Source organism: Tupaia chinensis, unplaced genomic scaffold, assembly GCF_000334495.1.
Source record: "Tupaia chinensis unplaced genomic scaffold, TupChi_1.0 Scaffold000274_1, whole genome shotgun sequence".
Lineage (NCBI taxonomy): Eukaryota > Metazoa > Chordata > Mammalia > Scandentia > Tupaiidae > Tupaia > Tupaia belangeri.
Genome location: NW_006159756.1, coordinates 1,380,593 through 1,403,890, shown reverse-complemented (window position 1 = coordinate 1,403,890; position 23,298 = coordinate 1,380,593). Strand labels below are relative to the sequence as shown.

At 54.2% G+C, this 23,298-nt stretch overlaps 2 protein-coding genes across 6 annotated transcripts in view; one reads left to right on the top strand and one right to left on the bottom strand.

Annotated features, from left to right (window-relative positions):
• Positions 1 to 4,073, top strand: part of THYN1 (thymocyte nuclear protein 1) — an 8,526-nt gene extending 4,453 nt beyond the window's left edge. For 4 of the 5 annotated variants that reach the window (XM_027772444.1, XM_014588371.2, XM_027772446.1 and 1 more), the window contains 4 exons: positions 1,224 to 1,292; positions 1,743 to 1,835; positions 2,384 to 2,479; positions 2,706 to 3,163. In XM_027772444.1, coding sequence (XP_027628245.1) covers positions 1,224 to 1,292; positions 1,743 to 1,835; positions 2,384 to 2,479; positions 2,706 to 2,921 — 474 coding nt within the window. In that variant the 3' untranslated portion in view covers positions 2,922 to 3,163. The other variant, XM_006149964.3, reaches the window with a different exon arrangement.
• On the bottom strand, positions 3,763 to 23,292 carry VPS26B (VPS26 retromer complex component B). Its single transcript, XM_006149962.3, has 6 exons — positions 23,024 to 23,292; positions 12,318 to 12,474; positions 9,902 to 10,066; positions 8,160 to 8,335; positions 6,273 to 6,415; positions 3,763 to 5,905 (listed from the first exon to the last, which is right to left on the bottom strand). Exons 1-6 carry the CDS (start codon positions 23,244 to 23,246, stop codon positions 5,759 to 5,761), a joined length of 1,011 nt encoding a protein of 336 aa, XP_006150024.1. The 5' UTR covers positions 23,247 to 23,292; the 3' UTR covers positions 3,763 to 5,758.
• Positions 23,293 to 23,298: the final 6 nt, after the last annotated feature.

Sequence of the window (23,298 nt, the reverse complement as noted above, 5' to 3'; positions counted from 1 at the left end):
CGCAGTCCCTTCTCCATTCTCCTCTCGGGATCTTGGGCACAAACGCACACGCGCCTGGCGTGAGTTTAAGCCACTGGGTTCGGGATTCGAATCATGGTCAACTACATGGGAGTCCAGCAACATAGCTATTACGCCAACTGCTGGTCCCATAACTGCCTGTTTTGTGACTCCCCTGCCTCAGGCATGGGCAGGCAAACCTTTTCTGCAAAAGACCAGATAGTAAATATGGGAGGCTTGCAGGTCTTATAGTTTCTGTTGCAACTCTGCCTTTGTAGCCAGAAGGTAGCCCCAGAGCGTTCATAAACAGACAGGTGTGTTGTGTTTAAAACTGTTTTCGAAACTAGGCACTGGGCTAGATTTGACCTAAAGGCTGTAAAATATTGGGTTTCCTTCCTTTTATTATTATTATTATTATTATTTTTTGGAGAGATTTTCACTGTAGGGCGCGTGCTGCAATCCCTTCTCCTCCATTCTCCTCTCGGGATCTTGGGCACGCACGCACACGCGCCCGGCGTGAGTTTTAAGCCACCGGGTCTGGGACATGAACCGCAGTCGACTACGTGGGAGTCCAGTGACATAGCCATTACGCTAACTGCTGGTTCCCCCTTTTATTATTTTTTTACATTTACTATAGGGCATGAGGGTACAGGAGAAAGAGAAAGTGAGACAGCATCCCCCAGGGGGATGGTCATGCTACAATCCCTTCTCCATTCTCCTCTCAGGATTTTGGGCTCGTGTGCACGTGCTCAGTGTGTTTTTCAAGCCAATGGGTCTTAGGACTGGAGATGTGCAGTTGACCATGTGGAGTCCAGCTGCCTTAACCACCATGCCGGCTGTTGGACAGGACTTCTCTCACCACCTGCCATGCTTAGGCATTTCCCTGCCAGCAGTTGGTTTATATTTCAGGGAATGAATGGGAACAGTTTTAATAATAGCCTGGGGAAAACACCAGTAGAAATACACATGAAATATATGCTTTAGTAAGTGAAATTAGTTAATCATGTAATCCATTAATATGATCCTCTTAATTGGCGAGGATAACAGGGTAACAGGAGGCTTACTTATCCTCGCCTGGCATAAATGGTTCTGCAGTCCCACTTCCCGGGAAGCCACATGCTTCCACTGCAGCCAGCGGCACTGTAGGGGAAGGAACTGGCTGCTACCAGAGGAGCTGACCAGCTGGCCATAGACTGTCCAATGAACGGCTGTTTCCTCTCCCCCAGTTCAGCATTGAGGATCTCAGAGCACAGCCCAAGCAGACAACGTGCTGGGATGGAGTTCGCAACTATCAGGTGAGGGCGGAGAGCAGCATACCGAGAACCGGCCAGGAGAAATGCCCGCCTCGTCTTAACTTATTTAGCACTTGTTGGCTGAGATTGCCTTTTCCTGGAACCCAAACTGGAACTATATTCTAAAAGACCTTTAGTGCTCTATGTGAAATCTGTAAGTGCCCCACGTTCTGACCGGTGTGCTCACTCAAGTGTGAGTGTCTTGGCAAAGTGGACTTTCTTGGAAATTGGGAGGGAACTTGCAAGCGTAGAAAATCCCATCAGATAAAAGCAGACTTGAAGGGTGGCTGGGGGTATAGCAGTAGAACACGACCCTACAAAGCAGCCTGTGGCAAGGTGGCTGGTTCACATCCAGAGTATGCAGGATATGTGTGTACCCTGGTCCAGGCCGGCTGAGGCTGGGGAGGATCGTGGTGGCGAAGATAACGCTGGCTTCTTCTGTCCTGGGGACAGGCACGAAACTTCCTCAGAGCCATGAAGCTGGAGGAGGAAGCCTTCTTCTACCACAGCAACTGCAAAGAGCCAGGCATCGCGGGACTTATAAAAGTCAGTTGGACAGGTTTCAGTCTGAATCTCCTTCCCTCCAACCTCCCTCACTTAGCTTAAAGTGTTATAGCTTAAATAGGGTAGGAAAACCCCCACGTCCCCGCCCCAGGAACAGGAAAACTGCCCTGGTCCCTTCTATACGAGGACTAGAGTGAAGCATGCTTTCATTTCAGGTCCCACTAACCTAGGCTTCTCGCTGTCTCTACACTGTGACCCCCTCACTCAAAAACAAGCCTGAGGGCTGCTCCTCCAGACTAGGAGTTAACAGGATAAACTAACTAATTGCAGGTGGAAAAATAAAAGCAAAATGACATCAAACATACCCTTTACCATTTGGTTTCAAAGCCTGCTTCTACCACTTGTGTCGAAACAAGGTTACTTCCTAACTGTGTTTGCCTTAGACTTATTACAGATGTCTGAGCCCGCACTGGCTCCACGGCGAGGCAGATGGACTAAGAATGCAGGGCGAGGAATGAAAGACGCGGCTCACCCACTGGCCGTGGAGCCGCCGGTGCTGGGACATGACTGCACACCGGTTCTGCTTTCAGATTGTAAAGGAGGCGTATCCAGATCACACGCAGTTTGAGAAAAATGATCCCCATTATGACCCATCCAGTAAAAAGGACAACCCCAAATGGTCCATGGTAAGGACGACTATACCCATCTCATGAGCGGGAAAGCATGGATGAGGGGAGGAGGTTCTGGGGTACCTGGAGGTGCACGGTCCAGCTCCCACTTTGAGGGTTCACCGCCTTCGGAGGTGACAGCCCAGGCAGCCCTGCCCACAGGACCCTCGTGGTGGTGGTTGAAGATAACAGTGGCAGTGTCAGGCTCGACATGTCTTCCTGTCCTGTACACTGTTGTACGTAGGTGGACGTCCAGTTGGTTCGGATGATGAAGCGTTTCATCCCACTGGCCGAGCTCAAAACCTATCATCAAGCTCACAAAGCCAGCGGTGGCCCCTTAAAAAACATGGCTCTCTTCACTCGCCAGAGACTCTCCGTTCAGCCTGTGACTCAAGGTAAGAGCAGGCCCTTTCCCTCATACAGCAGGACTCAGTTCCCTTTTAGTAGCTCGTTAACGTGATGCAGGGCTTAACTTCCCTGGTCTGTCTGCCTGTAACACCCACGACAAAGGGACACGCCGAATCGGCCATTACCACAGCCAGCACCCGACAGCGCCTGGCGCCGGGCATGATGCTCCACTGACAGTCCTTGACCCGACGACCGCCTGCCTTGGTGACCCGTGAAGTCCCTAGTGTGCCTGGCCTAACTGCCCTGTTCAAGAGGAGACCTAAGACCTAAATCTTCCCCTCCCTCTTCCTCTTTTTGGTAGAAGAGTTTGATTTCATCCTGAGCCTGGAGGAAAAGGAGCCGAGCTAACCGAGGCGCTACTGCTGGGGTGCAGAGGGTGTTCCTCCGAAGGAGCTGGCATCTACAACGCCAAGGCGTGGAAAGGCTTGCTTGTTACACCCACCTGGCTTATGCACATAGCTGGGTTTATGTACTTTTTAAAATAAACATTCACATCAAAGTTGGAAGGTTTTCCTCCTAACACTGCACAGGGTGCCGCAGACGCTCCCGCTGTCCCCTGTTCTGGCCCCTGGCACACCCCAAGAGGCGTACTGCCGCCACCATGCCAGCAGCCCGGGTCGCTAGGGAGCGAGCAGCAGGGTGTGGGGCTGAGACTTCCGGTCTATTGACACATGTTGAATTGACTGGTTCCCTCCGCCCCCTGCCCCTGGTGCCATCAGGGCCCCACAGGTGTGAACCGTGAGCAGTTTCAGGCTAAACTGCCAGATGACACTGACTTCACTGCTCAGCCATGTCCTTGTCTCCAGCAGGTGGTTCATTACATACCTCTTCTTCAGGGACTCTGGTGGGTCAGGGGACAGGGTAAGACACAAGAGACCACAGGACCTGGTGACCATGGGCACAATGCCTCCAAGCCACGGGGCTTCCTTTAATCAGAGAGACCATGAAAACAAGTGTTCTTTTAAAATACAGCCACTGAGAAGACAGCACGTTGGAGACATGAGAACACGGCAGCTGCTGGAGTGCAGGTCGCACTGCTCGGCTCCGGACCTGTGCACTCCCGGGCAGGCGGCCTGCGGGCGACAGGAGCCTCCCCACTTCCACGGTTGGACAGAGACGTGGAGAACGGGAGAGGGAGGGAACAGAAAGCACATCCTACCTCCTAGTTCTCCCGGAAAGGTTTAAGATGTTAGGAAAGCTGGAAGTGGAGTCCGTTGGGAGGCAGAGGCAACGAGCGGTCTCTACCAAGTCAGAACCCAAGCCGTCTGTGGCAGCACCCAGAGCCTGACCCTGTGCTCTGGAAAAGGCAAGGGACACAGGCCCTGCCCCCCTTCTACACTGAGCCCACCTTGATGACCCAAGGGCAGCTGCATGGGTGACCCTGTTCCCATGGGGATTGTCTGTGCACCTGAACTTGGGCTCTGGGCAATGGGGGCTGGGTGGAGGAGACAGGACAGACACCTGACCTTCCTTGGCTCCGCTGCCCCCAGTCAACCTCACGTGTCTCTCCAAATGCCGTTCCTGCCTGTTTCAGCGCGGGCTCAGGAGCCCTGCCTGAAGGCCCAGGGCTCACAGAAGTCCCTGTTTTCCACATGAACTGGAAGATAACAGGGACTGACCACTGCTTTCCAAAGTCCCGAGAACCCAGACCTCCAGTGGGATCTGCTTGGTCTTTCTATAAAGAGAAGGGAAGCCCTTTCCAGATGAGGCAGAAACGGACAGTGAATACCTTCCCCACCAGACAGGAAATCCGCCCTCTTGACGTGGCCATGTCCACGTGAGTCATGTGTGTTTTTGAACCAAGAATACCAACGGTCCGAAGCTGGCCAGTCACCTGGGGAGGACAGCCATGAGGTCTGGCAAGCAGAGTATCCTGCCATGGCAGCAGTCCTGCTCAGCCCTCCTCCCTGCCACCCCTGTGACGGGTAGGCGAGGGGCTGAGGGGGCTGCAGCGAGACCTGGACTGCCGAGAGTTTACAACCAAACCCCAACTCCCAGAAACTAAATGGAGGCCAAGGAGTGATGAGGGCCCACTCAGAGGCTAAAGGCTCAAGGCCCCCCCGCCAGGCCTCTTGCTTCAGGCTTGCTGGGGTGCACAGAGCAATACCCTAGGACCCCAGACCTAGGGTTGCCTGGTGGGGCCACATGACAGCTGACAGTTGCCACACATCAGTCCTCGGCGGGCCTGGCTCGGCCTCCTGGGTTCCGCGCTGCTGCCATCCAGGCGTGACCCTGACCCCAGGCTTCTGTGCCTGGAATTCCACATGGGGTGGGGACAATCAGCCCAAGACCCTTCCGCAGGCTTCTGTTCAGAACGTCTCTGACAATGCAGAGGATGGAGAAGGGAGGTGCCTGGGTCCCGCAGAGAGGCCCGCAGGAAGGTGGTTAGTGGGGACTTCAGAGCACCACATCCGAGACCCAGCGAGGCAACTTCCTGGGAGACCCTGAGTCTTCCCCGGCCGCTCAGGGTGGGGCAGGCCCAGCTCCTGCCATCACCTCGGACAGTGGTGTATGAAATGTGACCACCAAGGGCCCCACAGGCAGCTCAGAATCCCTGTGACATGCTTAGAGCCAGAGGCTGAGGGTGCGTGCTCTTTGCTCCCCTTAGAAGACCTGGGGCAGCCCCTGGAAGAAGGCCTTGACTGAAGGCTCTTCCTCCGAGACCCCCCTCTCCCTATCCCCACATCAGCTGCAGAACCCCGAGGAGACTGCTCCCCAACCCAAGCCACTCAGGTTCTTCAGAGAAAAGAATTTAAGTCAAAAACATGATTTGTTTTCAGGTTGCAAGTCACGGGTTGCTGAGCCTCGCGCCCCTCCCGCTCCCCCTGCCGCTGGCGTGTGGCAGATGGGGTGCTGGGGCGCGGGCCGGCAGCTGCTTGGCCCCGAGGCCTACTGCCTGCTGTTGCCGTCAGACAGCTGGCTGGGGGTCCGCACCTCACCCAGGGACGTCGTGCCCTCGAAGCGCTGCGAGGCGATGGCTGCCTGGTGGGACATGCTCTTCCGGACGATGTCACCCTTCCGCCACAACACCACCTCCTGTGCAATCGGGACGGGGACGCAGGGTGGGTTCCCAGAGGCTCCCAAATCTGGGGACTCGGGCAAGAGCCCTCTCGCGCCAAAGGCAGCAGCTGCTGACACCTCCCCGTCCCTCGTGCAGCCCCAGGGCAGGGTGCTGGTAGGGTCTGGCCCCCAGGGAAGCAGGCTCTCGGTGTAAGTGGGGGCCCTCATCCTGGCTGGGGTTGGGGGCACGCTGATATCTCCACCTCCTGGCGAAACAAGTGGCACGGAGGCGTAGAGGCCCTGTCCCTGCACCGCCCTGGTGAGCCCGCCCAGTATGCTGTAGGCCTCTGGGGCAGCAGCGGGGGCAGCGGTGGCTCCCACCCTTCCCTAGTGAGCGCCTCACCTGCTGCTTGAAGTAGCGGCGCTCCTCCTCGTCTATCAGCACCAGGTTGAGGTAATAGCGGACAGAGAACTTCTTGTTGATGTCCCGCATGGTGGGCGTGAGCTCGTACCCCGCCAAGAACAGCCGGATGGGGATGGACTCTCCTGTGAGGGGCGAAGCAGGAATCAGAGCAAGGGGAAGAGCGAGCCCTCTGCCTTCGGCTGTCGCCCGCCCTTGTCCCCCTGTCCCCCTCGGCCACAGCAGGTGAGAAGCTGCCTACGCGGGGCGTGACTTCCACCTCGGGAAGCGGCCTCTGCTGCTGAAGCAGACACAAGCCCTAGTCCTAGCCCAGGCCTGGCTGCAGCTCTGAACGGCCTCTCCACTCCATCCAGAGGCAGCGAGGGCCAAGGGACACTCCAGCTTCGAGATGCTGTCAGGAAGCATCTTGGATTCCACGCGAGGGGTCTAGTTAGTGGGCTTTTAAGAGGCAGCTGACGAAGGTCAGCCGACTGCCGTGTGACAGCAGGTCTGGTGCTCCTCTCCGGATCAGCGAATGTCCCCAGTACCTCCCACTGCTACTCAGCATGAACTGGCAGGACAGGGCAGTGGCCTGGAGGACAGATGTCTCCTGGCCGGTGTCCCACTCAGCAGTTCTGTGACTTCCAGGTTACGGTGTGTGGGTAATTAGGGAGTCAGACTGCGTAAGGTTAGATCCCCCCAGCTCAAACATTGTGCCTCTCCTGGTCGGGGTAGAACAAAATTAGGGCAGTAATTCTGCCGAGAGGCCAAAGCTGTTGTGCCGCCTACAGTGAACTATGAACGATCTAATTATCTGCAGTTCCGTATTGATCCAGTGCCCAACTTCACTTGCCCAGCTGACAAGAAAGGGAGTACCCAGCCAGTCAGGAGAGCTCGCTCTCAGTCCCCCAAGGGCCTGGCACAGTGACACCTACAACTCTATGTCCCCGTGTTGCGGCTGCTAACTGTGACACTGCTCCTTCCACATGGAACACACCGAGTTAGGCCCTGGAAGCAGCAAGTACCTCGAGATGAAGACGGGTGTTCTCCCCCGTGGACCGCGACCGAGCCAGCGAAGGACGGGACGACTGCCACTCCCAAGTACCCACAGCTTCCCCCAGTGACACCACCTCTCAACTGCACTCATCCCGGAAGCAGTCGGCTCCGCGTCCCCCGGTCCCCAGAGTTGCCTGCGGCCCCTGGCAGTGCTGGCTGCGTGTCTAGTAGTGCTCTTTGGCACTTGACAAGGGAGGTCGGAGAGTGGCTCCTCTCCCGAGAGGACCAGGTGGGTAACACAGACTGCTCCACGGGGGTCTGCGGCCTGGCACAGACTCAGAGCGGCAGTGGGGAAAAGCATTCCAGCTGCGTCTGTCAGACCTGAACTTCTCCAGCCTGTCTTGTTGTTTAACAGGCCTGACTCGAGACTAAATCCCAAGTATGAGCCCCTTCTGTAGACGAGGTTCAAATGGAACCCTCCTGGTGACAATGAGGCAGGGCCTGAGGCCTCACCTTTGCCTGCCGGGCACCCACATGCACAGAGATGGAGAAGAAGGCTGTGGGTTAATGAGCCTCTTTTTCTTGGGCTTTGCCACAGGGTGCGTGCACTCACCAGAGACAGTGAGAGAGAGAGTGAGAAATCATGCCCCAGAGAGGATGGCCACACCACAGTCCCTTCTCCACTCTCCTTCTGGGGTTTCGGGTACACACACATGCTAAGCAGGATTTTCAAACTACCAGGTCCAGGACTTGAACTGCTGTCAGAGTGGACTGCCACGTGGGAGTCCAGTGTTGTAACCACCACATTAACAGGCCTCTCACGTGAACCGTGTGACCCCTCAGCCCCGCCGGCAGGCCCAGGACGGGGAGGGGCTGCGGCCCCAGAAGGCTCACCTCGCACGGGCGCCCCGTCCATGATCTCGTACTTGGCTATCGTGTCGTTCTCGTGGTACACGTTGGGGCCTGTGCCCGTCGTCTCCCGCTTAATGATGTCGATCTCCATGTGCTTGATTTTGATCCTCACCAGCAGGAAGTAGATCTTCCCTACAATGACATCTTTCAAGTGGTATCTGGGGGGAGAGGAAGAGGAGGAAGACAGTGCGGTGGCTGGCCCTTCTAGTTTGGTAGGAGGGCACTGCCAAGGCCGTGCATGCTGGCCTAAGGCCCAGGTGCAGGGCACACTCACCTACCTTCCCGCTCACACCAGGGGAGCCGTGCTCCTCGCACGTGAAGTGACTCCTACGCACTAGACTTGGCCCTGTCCCCACTGCTGAAGGATGGCCAGCTGAGCTTACAGGTGGCACTGCTGCCTCTCCCTTCACAAGGTGGAGGGGCATTAGCGGGCCGGTAATTTGGGTGGTTCCTTTCCAGGCAGGACCACACAGCCCTGAGACTGTGGAGAGTCTCAGGAAGGAGCAGCCTCCCTCCCAGTTTGCCCTCACCCCACCCACGGGGAGGCCAGGCCAGGCAGGGCTGGTCCTGGGCTGCACTGTCATTTTACTGACCCCACTGGGTTCCCGGCCAAATGGCAGAGGGACAAACACACCTTTTTCACCCCTGTTCCAGAAACCTAATGTCTTCCTCATTTGAAACAATTCTATTCCCAGCCCCTTCCAGGGTGAGCCACCTGCTCGGCCCCAGCCCCCCAGTCTCTGGGTGATGGTAGGTGTGGGGACACCCGGGGAGACCTAGTTGGAGACCGGCTTGCTGTTATGCTTTGGGAGTAGTCTACCCCATTTATTTAGACTACCCCATTTATTATGGGAACTATGACTTCCAACATTTTCAGGAACATATTATAGTCAAGAGGAAGATTTTGAAAACGGTTGGACTGTCCCAGAATTTTGTGATTTACAAGCAGTTACATTATTATTTATAATGATAGTGTCTACTCTTTAATTTTAATTTTTTGCTATAGAGTACACGTGCTCACCGGAGACACAGAGAGAGAGAAAGAGGGAAAGTAAGAAATCACCCTCCAAGGGGATAGCCACGCTGCAATCCCTTCTCCTCCATTCCCCTCTCGGGATTTTGGGCATGCACACACAGGTGTCTGGTGTGATTTTCAAGCCACCGGGTCTGGGACTTGAACTGCTCAGTTGGCCACATGGGACCCAGTTAATCTCCATGCCACCTGCTGGCCCAGCAGTTAATTCTAAGAGAAAACAGTTTAAAAGGTATGTAGTTTCCTGACTGGCCAGTTAAAACCAAGTGATTTGAGCGCTTTATCAAAAGGCCTCAGGTCTTCTCTGCTAACACCCATCTGCGTTCAGGGAGGAAGCAGCACACTATGGCCAGAATCCCCCGGCTTGGATTTCTAAAGATGTATGTGGTAACAGGGTGGGATTCTGAGGTTATTCTCACCAGCAGAGAAAATGGTGGACCTAGAATCCATTGCCGTAACTCTACAGTTTGCTCTGCTTGACTCTGAAAGGCACTGTATTGTAGGATGCTTCACCTGAATAGACCACCTTAAGTTAAGATAGCTTGTTTTAAGTAAAATGAAGCTGCAGCTGACCTCATACACTTTCGTAGTCTCCCCTTGGCATGTCACCCTGAGGCTATGGATCACAGGCTCCGCCCACATGCATCAAGTCCAGCCCCATCTGCACCTGCCTAGGGCCCAGGACACTCACTTGGATTTATTATACTCAAACTCGATGTGCAGACAGTCCTCGATCCCAACCTCCATCTTGATGGAGGAGTTCAGCTCTGGGTAGGTGCTGAGCGTGTGAACTACGATGTCCATCTCTTTGACCACGTCATTGAGGCGCCGGCTGATGGTGGCTCGCAGGAAGTAGCTGCAGGAGACGGAGCCCTCATGAGTGCGCGATCGCGGACTCCAGGTATGCCCGGGAGACAGGCACCAAACCAGCCCACTTGGGAAAGTCCCTTCCAATGATTCCTAACCTTCTGGGGCTTCATATCCCTTTGAGAAATTACAGATCCTCCTCCCAGGAAAAACTGCAAATAGGTACATATACAAATGAAATTTTCCAACTGCAACTCTAAAGGGTTCCAAGACACCTCCCTGAATCCCTTTCTGGAGCCTACCCTCAGTTAAGAATGCTGTTCTAGGGGCCAGCAGGTGTCGTGGTGGTTAAGGTGCTGGACTTCCACATGGCTGGTCACAGCTCAAGTCCCAAGCCTGGTTGGCTTTAAACTCATGCTGGGCATGTGTGCATGCATGACCCAAATCCCAGGATGAGAATGGAGGAGAGAGGATTGTGGCATGGCCATTCCCTCGAGGGGTAATTTCTCACTTTCTCTCTCACTGTCTCTCTCCATCTCTCTCACCCCTGAGAATGCATGTGTCCTATGGCAAAAAGCTTTTTTTATATAAAAAAAAAAAAAAAAAAGGAATGCTGTTCTAAGTAAAAGCAATTTCTCTGCTTGGTTCCCCAGTACCTGTTGGTCTTATTTTAGGTCTTTCAGGGCTCTTACCACTGCCTACCATGTATTGTGTACAGGTTTTATTGCTTTAACTAACTCTAGGCTCTGAGTGCAGGGATCCGTCTCCTACTCTCATATTTGCGTGCCTGTTTACTTAACAATATTCAGTAAATATGTATTTGTCAAGTCCTACACAGTTACACAAGAGGAACAGGGAATGGAGGAACCCAGTCGGCTACTCATTCAGCCAACCATGGAGTGAGTTAAGCGCTGTGCGAGGCACAGGATGAATCAGGTACAGCCCCACGGGAAGCCCGTGGTCCCCGGGGGACGATGGGTAGATAAACGTTAGACCACACGGAGAGTGCTCATTCCAGTGCCGCAACTGGCGTGTGTGTGCAGGGAGCAAAGCGCACGGGGAGGGAAGGTGCACGTGCGGCAGAGGCAGAGAGGCCCTGGTCTGTGTCCACAGCAGGGACGCCTCTGGCTGGACCTACGATCTTTGTAGGAAGTGGGGGTCACTGTGGAAGGGGACAAGTTAAAGACAGAGACACAGCTCCTGGAGGGGCCAGCACTCTCTCCCCCGCACGTTTCACCCAACAAAGGAGAAAACACCCCTTTAATTATATTTTTGTAAAATAGGGCTTAGCTACCCGTCGCCTGTCAGGCATTACTGGGGAACATCGTAAAGATGCTGCCCGATCGAGACACCTGGGGTCTGATCACAGCACTGACCGCTCCTGCTTCCCATCAATCTCTTTTTTCCATCTTGGTAACACCCATCACGTTGTCCAAGCCATCTGTCCCTAACCCTTTTCCCGTTGCTCAGGCTCCCAAGCCTCCCTGCTCCCTGACTGCGGAAATGCTGCTTTCTAGTCTACTGAGAAGACAGAGGCCGCTTTCCATCTTTCCCTCACCCCAGAGGCTCCAGTACTGGGCCCTATCTTCAGGGTTTCCAAAACAAGATCAGAAGAAACAGTCCACATTGTCACACTGTGTTTCATTTTATTTTCTCGTCATTCCCAAAAGATAGAGAGAGCATATCTAGAATTTGGACCCAAATCTATAGCCCGTTTTTCAAGTGTGAAAGCTTGAGTCCGGAGCTCCAGACCACCCTGCTGCATGGGGCAGGGCTGGGCAGTGGTCAGTACCTCCCGACACCCAGCCCACGGTGTGCTGAGTCCGGCTCACTTATGAAAGCTGCCCATGGGATTTTCAGGACCTTTGTGTACTGACTACTGAACACTGAACTTATTTACAGCTAAATTACATAAACTTAAAACTCAATAAATTCAGTTAAAAACAAAGGTAACGCATGCTGAAAACACATCACTTCCTGATTGTTTTCCTGCTTTCCCACGCTCTCTGCTCTCGAGCATGCCGGCCGTGTCTGGGTGTGATGGCAATGCTATGGAAAGATGGTTCTGCATATCTCCCGACTTCTGCAGGCAGGGGCATCGGGATGGGAGCTCGAAATTGGCCATGGTGGGAAAGCTGACACCACAGAAACGGACACGAGTTTTAAACCAGCAGGCTCTCCTCCCAGACAGCCTGCTGCTGAACAGACCAGCACACCTCCTTCTCACTGTCCACGTGGAGATCCAGCAGGGGGCGCAGCCACAGGGCCTCATCCACAGGGCAGGAGCAGGCTCAACTTACCGCAGCTTCACGTTCTGCCCCGTGTAGGACTCGTAGGGCTTCTCCACGTGGGTGAATTCAAAGTCGAAGGCCTGCGACTGCGTGATCTCCCCGGGTCGCGCCAGGTCCTTCACCAGCGACACGAACTCATGGTGGTTCCCGCGGTCGTAGTAGAGCTCTGGAGGGAGAGAGTTGCAAGCTGCCCTCCTCTGTCGCCCACAAGCTACGCAGGGCTGGGGCAGGGCACCCGTCTTCTGAAAGGCCTCCCCTAAAACACACCCCTTCGAGCCTTGCTTTTGCACTTGCCCTCTGACCCTGGACCCACTCCTTCCCTGCATTTCTCATACACTGGTCTCCCTTTCTCCTAGTTTCCAAAGACTCCCCCATTTTATACAGCGAAAGCCCAGGACACAGAAAGAACCCAATCCTAATGCCTCAGGACATTAGGACGGCATCCCAGAAAGGGACCTGTCAGGAGAACCAATCTCAGAAATAGCACATCTTTCAATAGCTTTTTCTTCTAACATTTCCGTTTGTTTGTTTATTTATTTATTTATTTATTTATTTATTGCCTTTTTTGTTGTTTGTTTTGAGAGATTTTTGCTATAGGGTGTGTGTACTCACCAGAGAGACAGAGAGACAGAAAGCAAGAAATCCCCCCTGGGAGGAGAGCCATGCCACCGTCCCTTCTCCCCTATTTTCCTCTCAGGATCTTGGGTGGGCATGTACACGCACTCAGTGTGTTTTTTTAAGTGGCCCTGTCTAGGACTCAAACTGCAGTCAGCAACATGGGGGTGCAGTGCCGCAAGCATCTGGCCCTTCCTTTTAACATTTCTAACTTTTGGAAGGCATGCATACATCTTTCAGCATGTCGTCCTCACGGTAATCCCGTGCAATAGCTACACAAGGCCTCAGAGCCACTTGGCCATAAAGAAACAGGCACAGCACGGTGGTGTGGCTAGCTCAGAGTCGCAGGACTGGCTGCAGCTGACACTGGAGCAGGACTCCTGCCACTGCCTCCGTTTCCACAAACCGGTAAGGAGCGGGTAACGGCCCGCCTCAGAAGGTTGTAAGGCGCAGAGGAGGTGGTGTCAGCACAGGACTGAGAAGGCACCGGTGGGCAGCAGGTCCTCAACAAGCAGAGCAGCTAGCTGCTGCCGCCCAGAAGGGAAGGCGTGCGGCAACGTGACATGGTGCTATCGGTGCTCCCTCCAGCTAAGCCAGCGGTTCTCCAACTTCCATGCACAGCGGAATCACCTGGGGGCTGGGTAAAACAGACTGCTGGGCCCCACCCTCGTGTTTTAATTCGGGGGGTCTGGAGTGGGGCCTGAGAATTCGCATTTCTAAGATGTTCTCAGGGGATGCCCTAAACCCACACTCCCCAGGAAACTCTGGGAAGTCTTTTCTTTTCTTTTCTTTTAATAGGGCACATCCACTCACCAGAGAGAGAGAGAGTGAGAGGTCACCCCCAGAGGGGCTGGCCATACTGCAATCTCTTCTCCACTCTCCTCTTGGGATTTTGGGCACACATGCACACGCGCCCGGCGTGATTCTCAAGCCACCAGGTCCAGGGCTTGAATCATGAAGCTGGCTGTGTGGGAGCCCAGTGCCCTCACCACCACACCACCTCCTGGCCCAGTTCTGGCATTTCCTTATGGTAAGGCCATGCACCTGTTTGCCCCGCATTCATTTCTGTCCGTGTATTCTATGTGAGCATTCAGCTTGGCTGTGTACATGGTCTCTCTCCTCCCAATTCAGACTGAAGGCTTTCTAGAAATAAGACCCAGATCCCAGCTTCCTGGGAGTTCCTAGTACCTGGCCCTGCAGAGGTGAATACCTGGTGTCGGCTGTGACATACGGACCACATTGGTGACAGCCAGCACGGCTGAGGTATTTCTGGGCTCAGGTCCTAGGCTCAGTGGGAACCCGCAGAGCAGAACGGGGAGAACAGCACAGTGCCATGGCAGCTCTTGTGGTTTCTGCTTGGGGGTGAGGAGGTGGGTCCAGACAGGAGTCTCTGGGACAACCGCCCACTAGGCCTGGTCCTCAGCCTCTCCAGGGCACGGGAGCTGTCCCCCTTTCAGGGATACTCGGAGTGTTACAGGCAGCAAGGGAGATGCTCTGGTCCACCCCACAGAGCATGGGATCTGAGTCCCGGTTAGGATCAAAGGCTTCTTGGGCCTGAGAAACCAGCCCTCTGGCCCCCCAGAGCCAATAGCATAGACCAGGCACGAGGAGAACAATCAATCCCAGGTAGGACAAAATGGTGCTGTGCTTTTCACGGGGACCTAGGTGCTGGCCCTGTCAGAGCTATTCCTGGAGAAGCCTTTCCCTGAAGTGGAGTGGGCCCAGCTCGTGTGGTGGCAGTGGCGTGGATGATCCCAGCAGCGGCAACGCCACTTCCCCGTGTGTCAACAACGGGCTCTCTGGCTGTGATCTGCGGCTGGTCACCAACGTGGCTGTCCTTCGGATGATCTCACTACAAGCGACCGACCTCGTCCAAACCCTCCATGGCTCCAGTGTGGGCAGCAGGCCGGGGCATGAACAATGGTCCACGAAGCCACTAAATAGGACACGAGGGTTCCAAACCAAGGCGGGAGGGCCAGCCCATGGCCTGGTGGTTGAGGCAGATGACTGAGCATGAAGTTCGAATCTCTGCCCTGGTGGCTTGAGAAACATACTGGGCACATGTGCATGTATGCCCCAAACCCTGGCAGGATGGAGACATTGAAGAGAAGTATTGCAGCATGACCATGGCCCATTGGGGGCGGGAGGGGTGATTTCTCCCTCCCTCTCTCTCTGTCTGTCTCTCTCTCTCTGGCAAGCACATGTACCCTCTGGCAAATTAAAAACAAAACAACAAGAAATCAAGGCAAGAAAGCCAGAGAAGCAGTGGCTAACAGGAGGCGAGGAGCCGCCAGAGGCAGAGTATGGCCTGCCGGGGGAACAGGGCTCATCTCCTGATGCAGGGAGCCCTGGCTGATGGGGCTGGCTCCCATGGGGGAACTGAATCTTCACTTGGGGAACCTGGTGCCTCTGCCCCCAAACCCTGGACTCTGGCCTTAGTGTTAGGAGACAGACCTAAGCAGAGCAAGGCTCCACTGTGCACAAACTGAGGGAGAAGTCCTAGCGTTAAGGAGAGATGGAAAAATATACAAATGTGCACAGCCTGCACAGCCCTAGAGGCAACACGAGAAATAAACAAAACAGAAGCTCAGAGCGCTTGGCTGCCCGCGTTGGAGGATCCTAGCAACAGGACAGGGGCATGCTGCCCGCCCGGAGGATCTTAGCAACAGGGCAGGGGCATGCTGTCCGCCCCATGGATCCTAGCAACGGGGCAGGGGCATGCTGCTGCCCTGCAGATCCTAGCAACGGGGCAGGGGCATGCTGCCACCCAGCCAACCTTCCCTGCAGGCATCACATCCTCCCTGGTGCTGTTCTCCAGACGTGTTCCTATCAGCTCCTACATCAAATGCCACGGAGGACGGCCAGCACGTGGTCTGAGCGGGGCTGGGCTGGCCTTTCTTGACCTCTCATTATAAGACTCTGGGAGTGCTCCTGCAAACACTGGGCAAGGGGCAGACATGGCCACACTTTGCTATTTGCCAGAAAGTTTGGCATAAATTAAAATAGAAAACCCAAGGCTGTTCTCACAAGAGGTTTAGGCCTTAGAGAGACTGTAAACTGCCTCTCTGCCAACCCAAAGAAGCCACAAGTCAGCCCTAATTACTCCCAGTTATGAGAGCCCTTGGACACCGGACACTGCAGGCAACAGGTATGAGCTGACCACGTGTTTTGTTAAGATCACTGCTGTTGAAATAAAAGGAAAAAAAAAAAACCAGGGCTGGCCAGTGACATGGAGGTTAAGGCAGCTGGATCCCACATGGCCTACAGCAGCTTGAAAAACGCTGTGAGTGTGTGCATGTGTGCCCAAAACCCTAAAGGGGAATGGAGAAGGGATCGAGGCACAGGCTGAGCCTCCCACCTTAGAGGTCCTTTCTCACTTTCTCTCTTTCTGATGAGTACATATGCCCCACAGCACAATTTTTTAAATAAATAAGTAAAATTAAAAAAACAATAGTACTATGGGGGCCAGCAGGTGGCATGGTAGTTAAGGTGCTAGACTTCTACGTGGCCAACCACAGTGCGAGTCCCAGACCCAGGGGCATGAGAATCGTGCCGGGTGGATGTGCACGTGTGTCCTAAATCCAAAGAGGAGAATGGAGAAGGGATTGCAGCATGGCCACTCCCACAGAGGGGCCTTCTCAGTCTCCCTCGGGTGAGCACACACATCCTAATGGCAAAAAAACAAAAATAAACAGATATAGTAAAAGTAGTATCACTGCTGCCTTTAGTTTTTTCCTCAACCCAACAAGAGGAAATAACTTTTGTACTCGGGATTTTCCTGGTGAAACGCGTCACCAACAGTTGAGAAGCGAATTTGCCCCTTTGGAGGAAACGGGGCCGTTGCTGTCCCGTAGATCACTCTGCGGCAGACACCCTGCGCGTCGCTGCTGTGCCAGGGCTACGCTTCGTCCAGGCTTCATGCAGGTCTTGGAGGAAACACCAGTCAGCAGTAGCAAAAGTCCCTCCAAGACCCTCTTCTTCACCTGCCTCTCCCAGGCCACCTGCTGGAGCAACCTGGTCAGGATTCCGACCTGCCACCCCTACCCTCATCTCCTGGCCCTGCCAAACCTGCAGGACCACCAACCCCTACAGGCCGTGCATTCCCCGCCAGGTGCAGCGCTGCTCTGAACCCCACGTGCAACTTACTGGTACGCCAGAATCAATCCACTTCATTCATATTTCAAGGGTTGAAAAATGGAAATACAGAAAGCCTCTGGAGTTTTAAAAAGCACAGGCTTGGCTGACACCTAATGGGATCATTAACAACTTAAAAATAAAAAAGGGAGAATCCCAATAATACGTGCTTGCCTTGTGGCACAGAGGTGTCTGCGACTGCACCCCTCCCTCTCCCCCCACCGGTCTGACCTTCGAATTATGCCTGGCTCCTTTAACTCCATGAGTCTCCCTGGGGCCCAGGCCTGTCTGACCTCTTCCACCAGTGAGCCCAAAGGACTCAGGCTGAACGGAGAGTCTCCTGTTCTACCGCACAGTCCTCCCCTCAGGGCTCTTCCTCTGCTGTTGCATCTTTCTGGAAGTGTAGGCCCTTACCTGTGGGAGTGCAGACCGTAGACCTTCCTGCCCCATGGGCCCAGCCAGGGAGGGGCCCTCACCACCATCTCACCATCTGCTGACATCACCGAAAGTATGCCAGGTGCAGGGGTGGGGGGTCCCCGATGTGACCCAGGACCAAGGATAACAGAAAAACGCACTGGACACAATGGCTAGGTGAGACCTCACCCTTCGGGGGCAGCACTCAAACCACAACCCTGAGATGGTGCAGACGCGTCCACAGGCCTGACTCAGCCCAGCCCTCAGAGCTCTGGCTTCCTCACAGACAGGGAGCGACCAGTCTCAACGAGGATAGGACTGCGTGAGAGAGCGATGCGAAAGTAGGTGACCTGACACCAGCTGTCACACTTCCTCCTCGGTCCCCTCAGGGAGTCACCGAGTTCTCAGTGCCCTGAGTAAGGCGCATACTGTCCACCCCTCTGTACTCATCTCTAAGTTTCCCTCGTGTGACCATGGACATGGAGGGTGAGCCGGATACCTGCAGCACACAGCTGGGACTGGCTGGCCACGACGCAGGTCCGGTTGGCCCAGGCCTGAGTAAGAGCTTTAAGGCACAGCTGCACACATCAGCGCCTCTCTGAGACACCGGGAAGCCCGCCCTCGGGGTCGCCAAAGCACACCTGCCCGTCCCCCTTGTGTCACTAAAAGAGCCCTGGCTGGTCTAGGAGGAGATGAGAGAAGAAAGTTCAGAGAACTGATTCTGTACCTCCTGAACCTGACCCACACATGCAGCTGACTGACACTTACAGAGCGTCTTCTCCTCGCTCACCACTGGACCAGGGACTAACGCCTAGACCAGTGACCGACTGATGGCAGGGCCTGGCTTCCAGGGGCTTGGGGCTTAGTGAGGAGGACAGACAAGATAAAAAAGAAAGAAGAAAGAAAGAAAGAAAGAAAGAGAGAGAGAGAGAGAGAGAGAGAGAGAAAGAAAGAAAGAAAGAAAGAAAGAAAGAAAGAAAGAAAGAAAGAAAGAAAGAAAGATTCCAACAGATAGCATCAGAGTAGTGGTGACTTCGCTGGACTCCCGTGTGAACAACAGTGGGTCCTGGACCCAGTGGCTTGAAAATCATGCTGGGCACGTGTGAGTACGCCCAAGATCCTGAGAGAAGAGTGGAGGAGAAGGGACTGCAGCCTGGCCACGTCCCCAGGGGGAGATTTCTCACTTTCCCTCACTGTCTTTGTGTCTCTTCTCTCCAGGCAACGCACACGCCTTAAGGCAAAAACCTCTGGGGAAAAAAAAAAAGAAAAAGTAAAGAGAAAAAGGCCACAACCTTGTGGTGTGCTGCTTGAAAAGAGGTCTCAGGGAAGCCTCTAGAAGAGCAGTAGAGGAAATGCTAGAGTCAGCCAGGAAGTTGGGAAAGCTTCTGATGGGCTTGAAGGAGTACGTGCTCAGTGGAAGGTCATACCTCGCAGGCAGGCCAGGTCACACTCAGGGAAGCAGACACAAGTGAGCCTTGAGGGGGAGGGTGGAAGGCTGGGAAGAGAGGCCCAGCCAGCTCGGCAAGGGATGCATGTAGCTTCCCCTTTAACCACCAGGGAGCCAAGGAGGGGGTGGCACTGTGAGACCTGCCTTTGGGAAAGTCCATCCGACAGAAGGTGACCTGAAAGGAGAGGACAAAAGGAAGGCAGGAAGCCCAGCTAGCACGGGCAGCAGCGGGAGGACGGAGGGGACATGGTGTGGAGCTGCAGGAGAGGACCAGGTCCGAAGCCAGTGGGGCGTGTGGCACAGGGAGCAGAGAGCCTAAGGTGACCCCTAGATCTCTGAGGCCGAGCAGATGCAGGGGCAGGGGCCAAACTAGAGGAAACAGGAGATCCAGGGGGCTGTGGCTGGGCAGAGAGCCGGAGTTTATTTGAATGCTCCTCGAGGCATCTGTGGGGTGTCCTGGTGGACGTGTCTCCCAGGCAACTGGAAAGACGAGAGTGGAACTCCGGAGAAGTCGGTCAGGGCAGAGACAGACTGGTGGTCAGCGGGACACAGGAAGGCACCAAAGCCACAGTGCAGGCGAGACCGCAGAGCAAGTTAGAGTGCGAAGGGACGGCAGGGATGAAGGTGAGCCCTCTTCCTGCCCTTCTCCAAAACCCCAGCCCAACCTCAACAAGGAAGGGGGACAGGGCTCAGTGACACCAGCTTTCTTACCCCAGGTCACCACCCACTCCGCCAGACCACAGAACTGCCTGGAGCTCCGCCCTCTTCATGCATAAGCAAAGCAGGCAACCAAGGAGAAAACCACAAACCACAGCTTCTGCGAAGTTACACGCCAGCCTCCCGCGGGTGCCCAGGCATTCAGAGCTCGGGTCTTAGGTGCACGACATAAATACTTCACGCTCTGTGGGGAAGCCAGAATAAGCGGGAGGTATGAAAGCACCCAGGAAAAGTCACTTTGTGCCCCCAAACCAGCCCATACCTCTCTCTAGAAGCCACGTGTGCATTTCAGGAACACAACCTCCCTTTCATATCAAAGATCACTAAAAAGGTTAGCCTAATGCTTTGTTCTTGATCAAGAAACACACTCCAAAGCCAAATAAGATGCATACTGTCCATCATTCAGTACTCGTTACTATCCCCTCGTGTCACCATGGCTAACTGGGAGTGACGTGGACTGGAAGTGGGCAGCTGGCGTTGGCTGTGCCCCCAGCAGCAGGTGCGTTTGGTCCCCGCAGCTGAAGAGCTCTAAGGCAGAGGACTGAAACATGCCCTTCCTGCAGAAGCACATACAATCTGACCTGGGGAGAGCGGGGTGCAAGAGGTGTGAGGGGCAGCGCAGTGAGCCAGTGCCTAACGACGGGATGAAGCGGACCACTACCACCTTTATAGGGATGCTCTTTGAGAGCAAGCGCGTGATCCCCAGACGTGCTCAACCTTCTCATCAGGGGACTGCTTGACGCTCGCTTTGCAGCTGAGAAGGCTGAGGCCCAGAGAGCCAGTCTCATGGCCAGCTCAACCCAGAGTGCCCGCCTAGCCCTGCCAGTGAAAGTGGCAGAAGGTTCTGAGCAAATGCAGCATGAAGGATGCCTTGGGACTAAAGAGTTTAGTAAAGAAACCAGGCAGGGGAGGTGCAGCAGGCAGCAGCCTCGGCCGCTTTTGAGCTTGACTATAGGGAGGTGGACACCGTTCCTCCTCCGGCAGCTCATTTCCTATGTCTGCTCATGGTACCCTCTACCTATTGGCAGAGTACCGCCACCTGGAGTGACGGTATAGACACAGAGTCAATGTGCCCGTCCACACTGGTAGAACGACACCAAAGAATAACTAAAGCTACAACAATCAGGCATCGCTTATCAAGGTTTCAGCCAAAGACTGCCTCTACAGTGGTGGTCCCGTAAGGAGTGTATGGGCTATACCACGCGGCCTGGGTGTGTAGGCTAAGCTGTTTAGTTTATACACGCAGGCTTCGGGGCTCAGTGGGTGGTGTGGGGGTTGGGGTGCTGGACTCCCACATGCTGACCTCAGTTTGAGTCCTGGCAGCTTGCTTTTTCACTTTTTCCCACCCCCAACCCCTGTCTCTAACCCTCTCTGGTGAATTTTTAAAAATAATAATAAATAAAATTAAAAATAAATAATTTTGGGGGTCAGCCGGTGGTATTAGTAGTTAAAGGCACTGGACTCCCACATGGATTACCATGGTTCAAGTCCTGGACCTGGCAGCTTGCTTTCTCACTTTCCCTTTCTCTCTCTTTCTCTGATAAAATTAAAAATAAATAATAACAAATAAAGTAAATCTTTAAAAAAAAACAATTCTCAGTGGACAAGGCTTATTTGACTATTTTTTTAAAGAATAATTTGTTCTCATTTTATTCATTCATTCATTCATTTTTTTAAAAAAAATTTGACTAGAGAGAGACAGAGTGGGAAGAGAAAGAGAGAGAGAGAGTGGGAAGGTGAGAAAGCAAGCCAACAGGTCCAGGACTCGAACTCTGGTAGGCCATGTGGGAGTATCCAGTGCCTTAATCACCATGCCACCTGCTGGTCCCTGTGTGACTATTTTATATATCATGCTTTACATTAACTGCTTTGGGTTCATCCGATCTACCCATCATTCCTACAAGGGGTGCTTATACCCTTCAGCGGACATGGCACTATCTCAGGACATTTCTGTGGTCACAAGAGAGGGATGCTACTGCTATCTGGTCTGTAGAGGCTGGAATGTTGTAAACATCCAATAACAGCAAAGCATTATCAGGCCCTAAATGTCAACAGCCCTGCCGGTGAGAACCCGCCTTCTGAGCCAGGAGCAGGCCAGCGGAGGTGATAGTCATGGTCCACTCATTATCAGATACCGCAACAGGCCTCTCTTATTCTGGCTTTAAAACAACAGAAAGGTCCGCGTAGGATCAGCAGTCCTCGACCTGGTAACATTTTCTTAAATATTGCAGGCAAAACCCTTCTGCAGAGCCAGCTCACCATGACTCTCCAGGGCTCTTCCTCCATGCCTGTTTCCTCCCTCTGTTAAAGGGAGAAAACAAAATCTTCCCTAAACTCTTAGGATATGAGAGAAAGTTTAACAAGTTGTCACAGGACATCTTGAAAACTAGTGTTACGTGTGCAGGGTTGGGTATAGGGTTTGGATTCTCTTCTCCAGGTTTCTGCAGCCTACAGGGTATTTATTGAGAATCTACTCCAGACCTAATAATGAAAACGATGTATTTTAGGAGAACCTGGGTATTTTAATAACACACACGACTCCAAATAGTCTTGGGATTGGGGACAATCACTTCTTGACCGGCAGCTCCCCACTTCTCTGTTGTTCCCGCTGTACTTCTACTGATGAATTTTCATGCTTGAAGACTGTTCAAGAGTGTTGAGTCTGATCGTTTCATTGTGGTTTTAGAAACATTTTGTTTTTCTCTTTCTTCATGGAGAAAATCAGACAGAAAAAAGCATTCTAATAAGATCTGAGAAATGTAGGCAGGTAGGTCCTCAGAGAGATTGTAGATTCTAGGTATTCTAGGTCTTATTTCTCAAAACGTGTACAAAAATGGACAATTCAGGGTCGGGGCGACATGAAAACTGGTGAGCCCTTCTCCCACGCCACACCTGAACAGTCACAGGGTGGGTGGGGCGCGAAGTGCCGCTCTGACGACCTCACTACTTTGGGTCTGACAGCTGAGGATGTCCAGCCCAGGAAGGAGAGCCGGTTTGGCAAGTCAGCGACCCCCATCTCCCCACACACCCACCTGCAGGCTAGGTCAGTGCACCTCCCTGTGAAATCCTGGGGCCAAGAAGCAAGGCTGGGTGCTGGTGGAGGAGACGCCGGGGGCGCCACGGGCGACGAGCTCACCCAGCCAGGCACATGGGGCGCTCCCTCCCGCCTCCCGCGTCCCTGGCGGTACGCTGTCACTTTTGGCAGGGAAGACAGTAACGCAGGGGGAGTCGCCCACGGGCGGGACTTGTGGCTGAGCCCCAGGCCACACACTGCGGTTGACAAGCGACGGCGACAGGCTCGCGGGAGCTGGGCCCGGCTCACCCTGCCCCCGGCCCCCCTCTCGGCGCCAGGCCCGCCACGGCCGGTGGGAGGGCCCTGCCGACTCACCGATCTGCCCGATGAACTCAATCTTGATGCCCTGGTGCTCCAGCCGCTTATTGGGGTTCTTGAGCGCAAGGCTCACCTTCCCGGAGACGGTCTCCCCGTCGTAGAAGAGGAAATATTTCTCCTTCTTCCCGTCCTCCGTCTTGTGCTCGGCCCGCTTCCTACTCTCCGCATCGTTCAGCAGAATTTCCACCTCCACGCTCTGCCCGAAGCCGAAGAAGCTCATCTCCCCGCCGGGCCGGGCCGGGCCGGGCCGGTCTCGGTCATGACCGCTCACT

What these genes read in the sequence shown, in the direction of transcription:
- VPS26B (XM_006149962.3), bottom strand. Translation starts at nt 23,246, where the DNA reads ATGAGCTTCTTCGGCTTCGGGCAGAGCGTGGAGGTGGAAATTCTGCTG. An exon ending in TTTGAGTATAATAAATCCAA is followed by an intron (nt 8,336 to 9,901) that starts GTGAGTGTCCTG and finishes CTCTCCCCCCAG; the next exon opens with ATACCACTTGAAAGATGTCA. An exon ending in GGACGGGGCGCCCGTGCGAG is followed by an intron (nt 6,416 to 8,159) that starts GTGAGCCTTCTG and finishes CGCCCCTCACAG; the next exon opens with GAGAGTCCATCCCCATCCGG.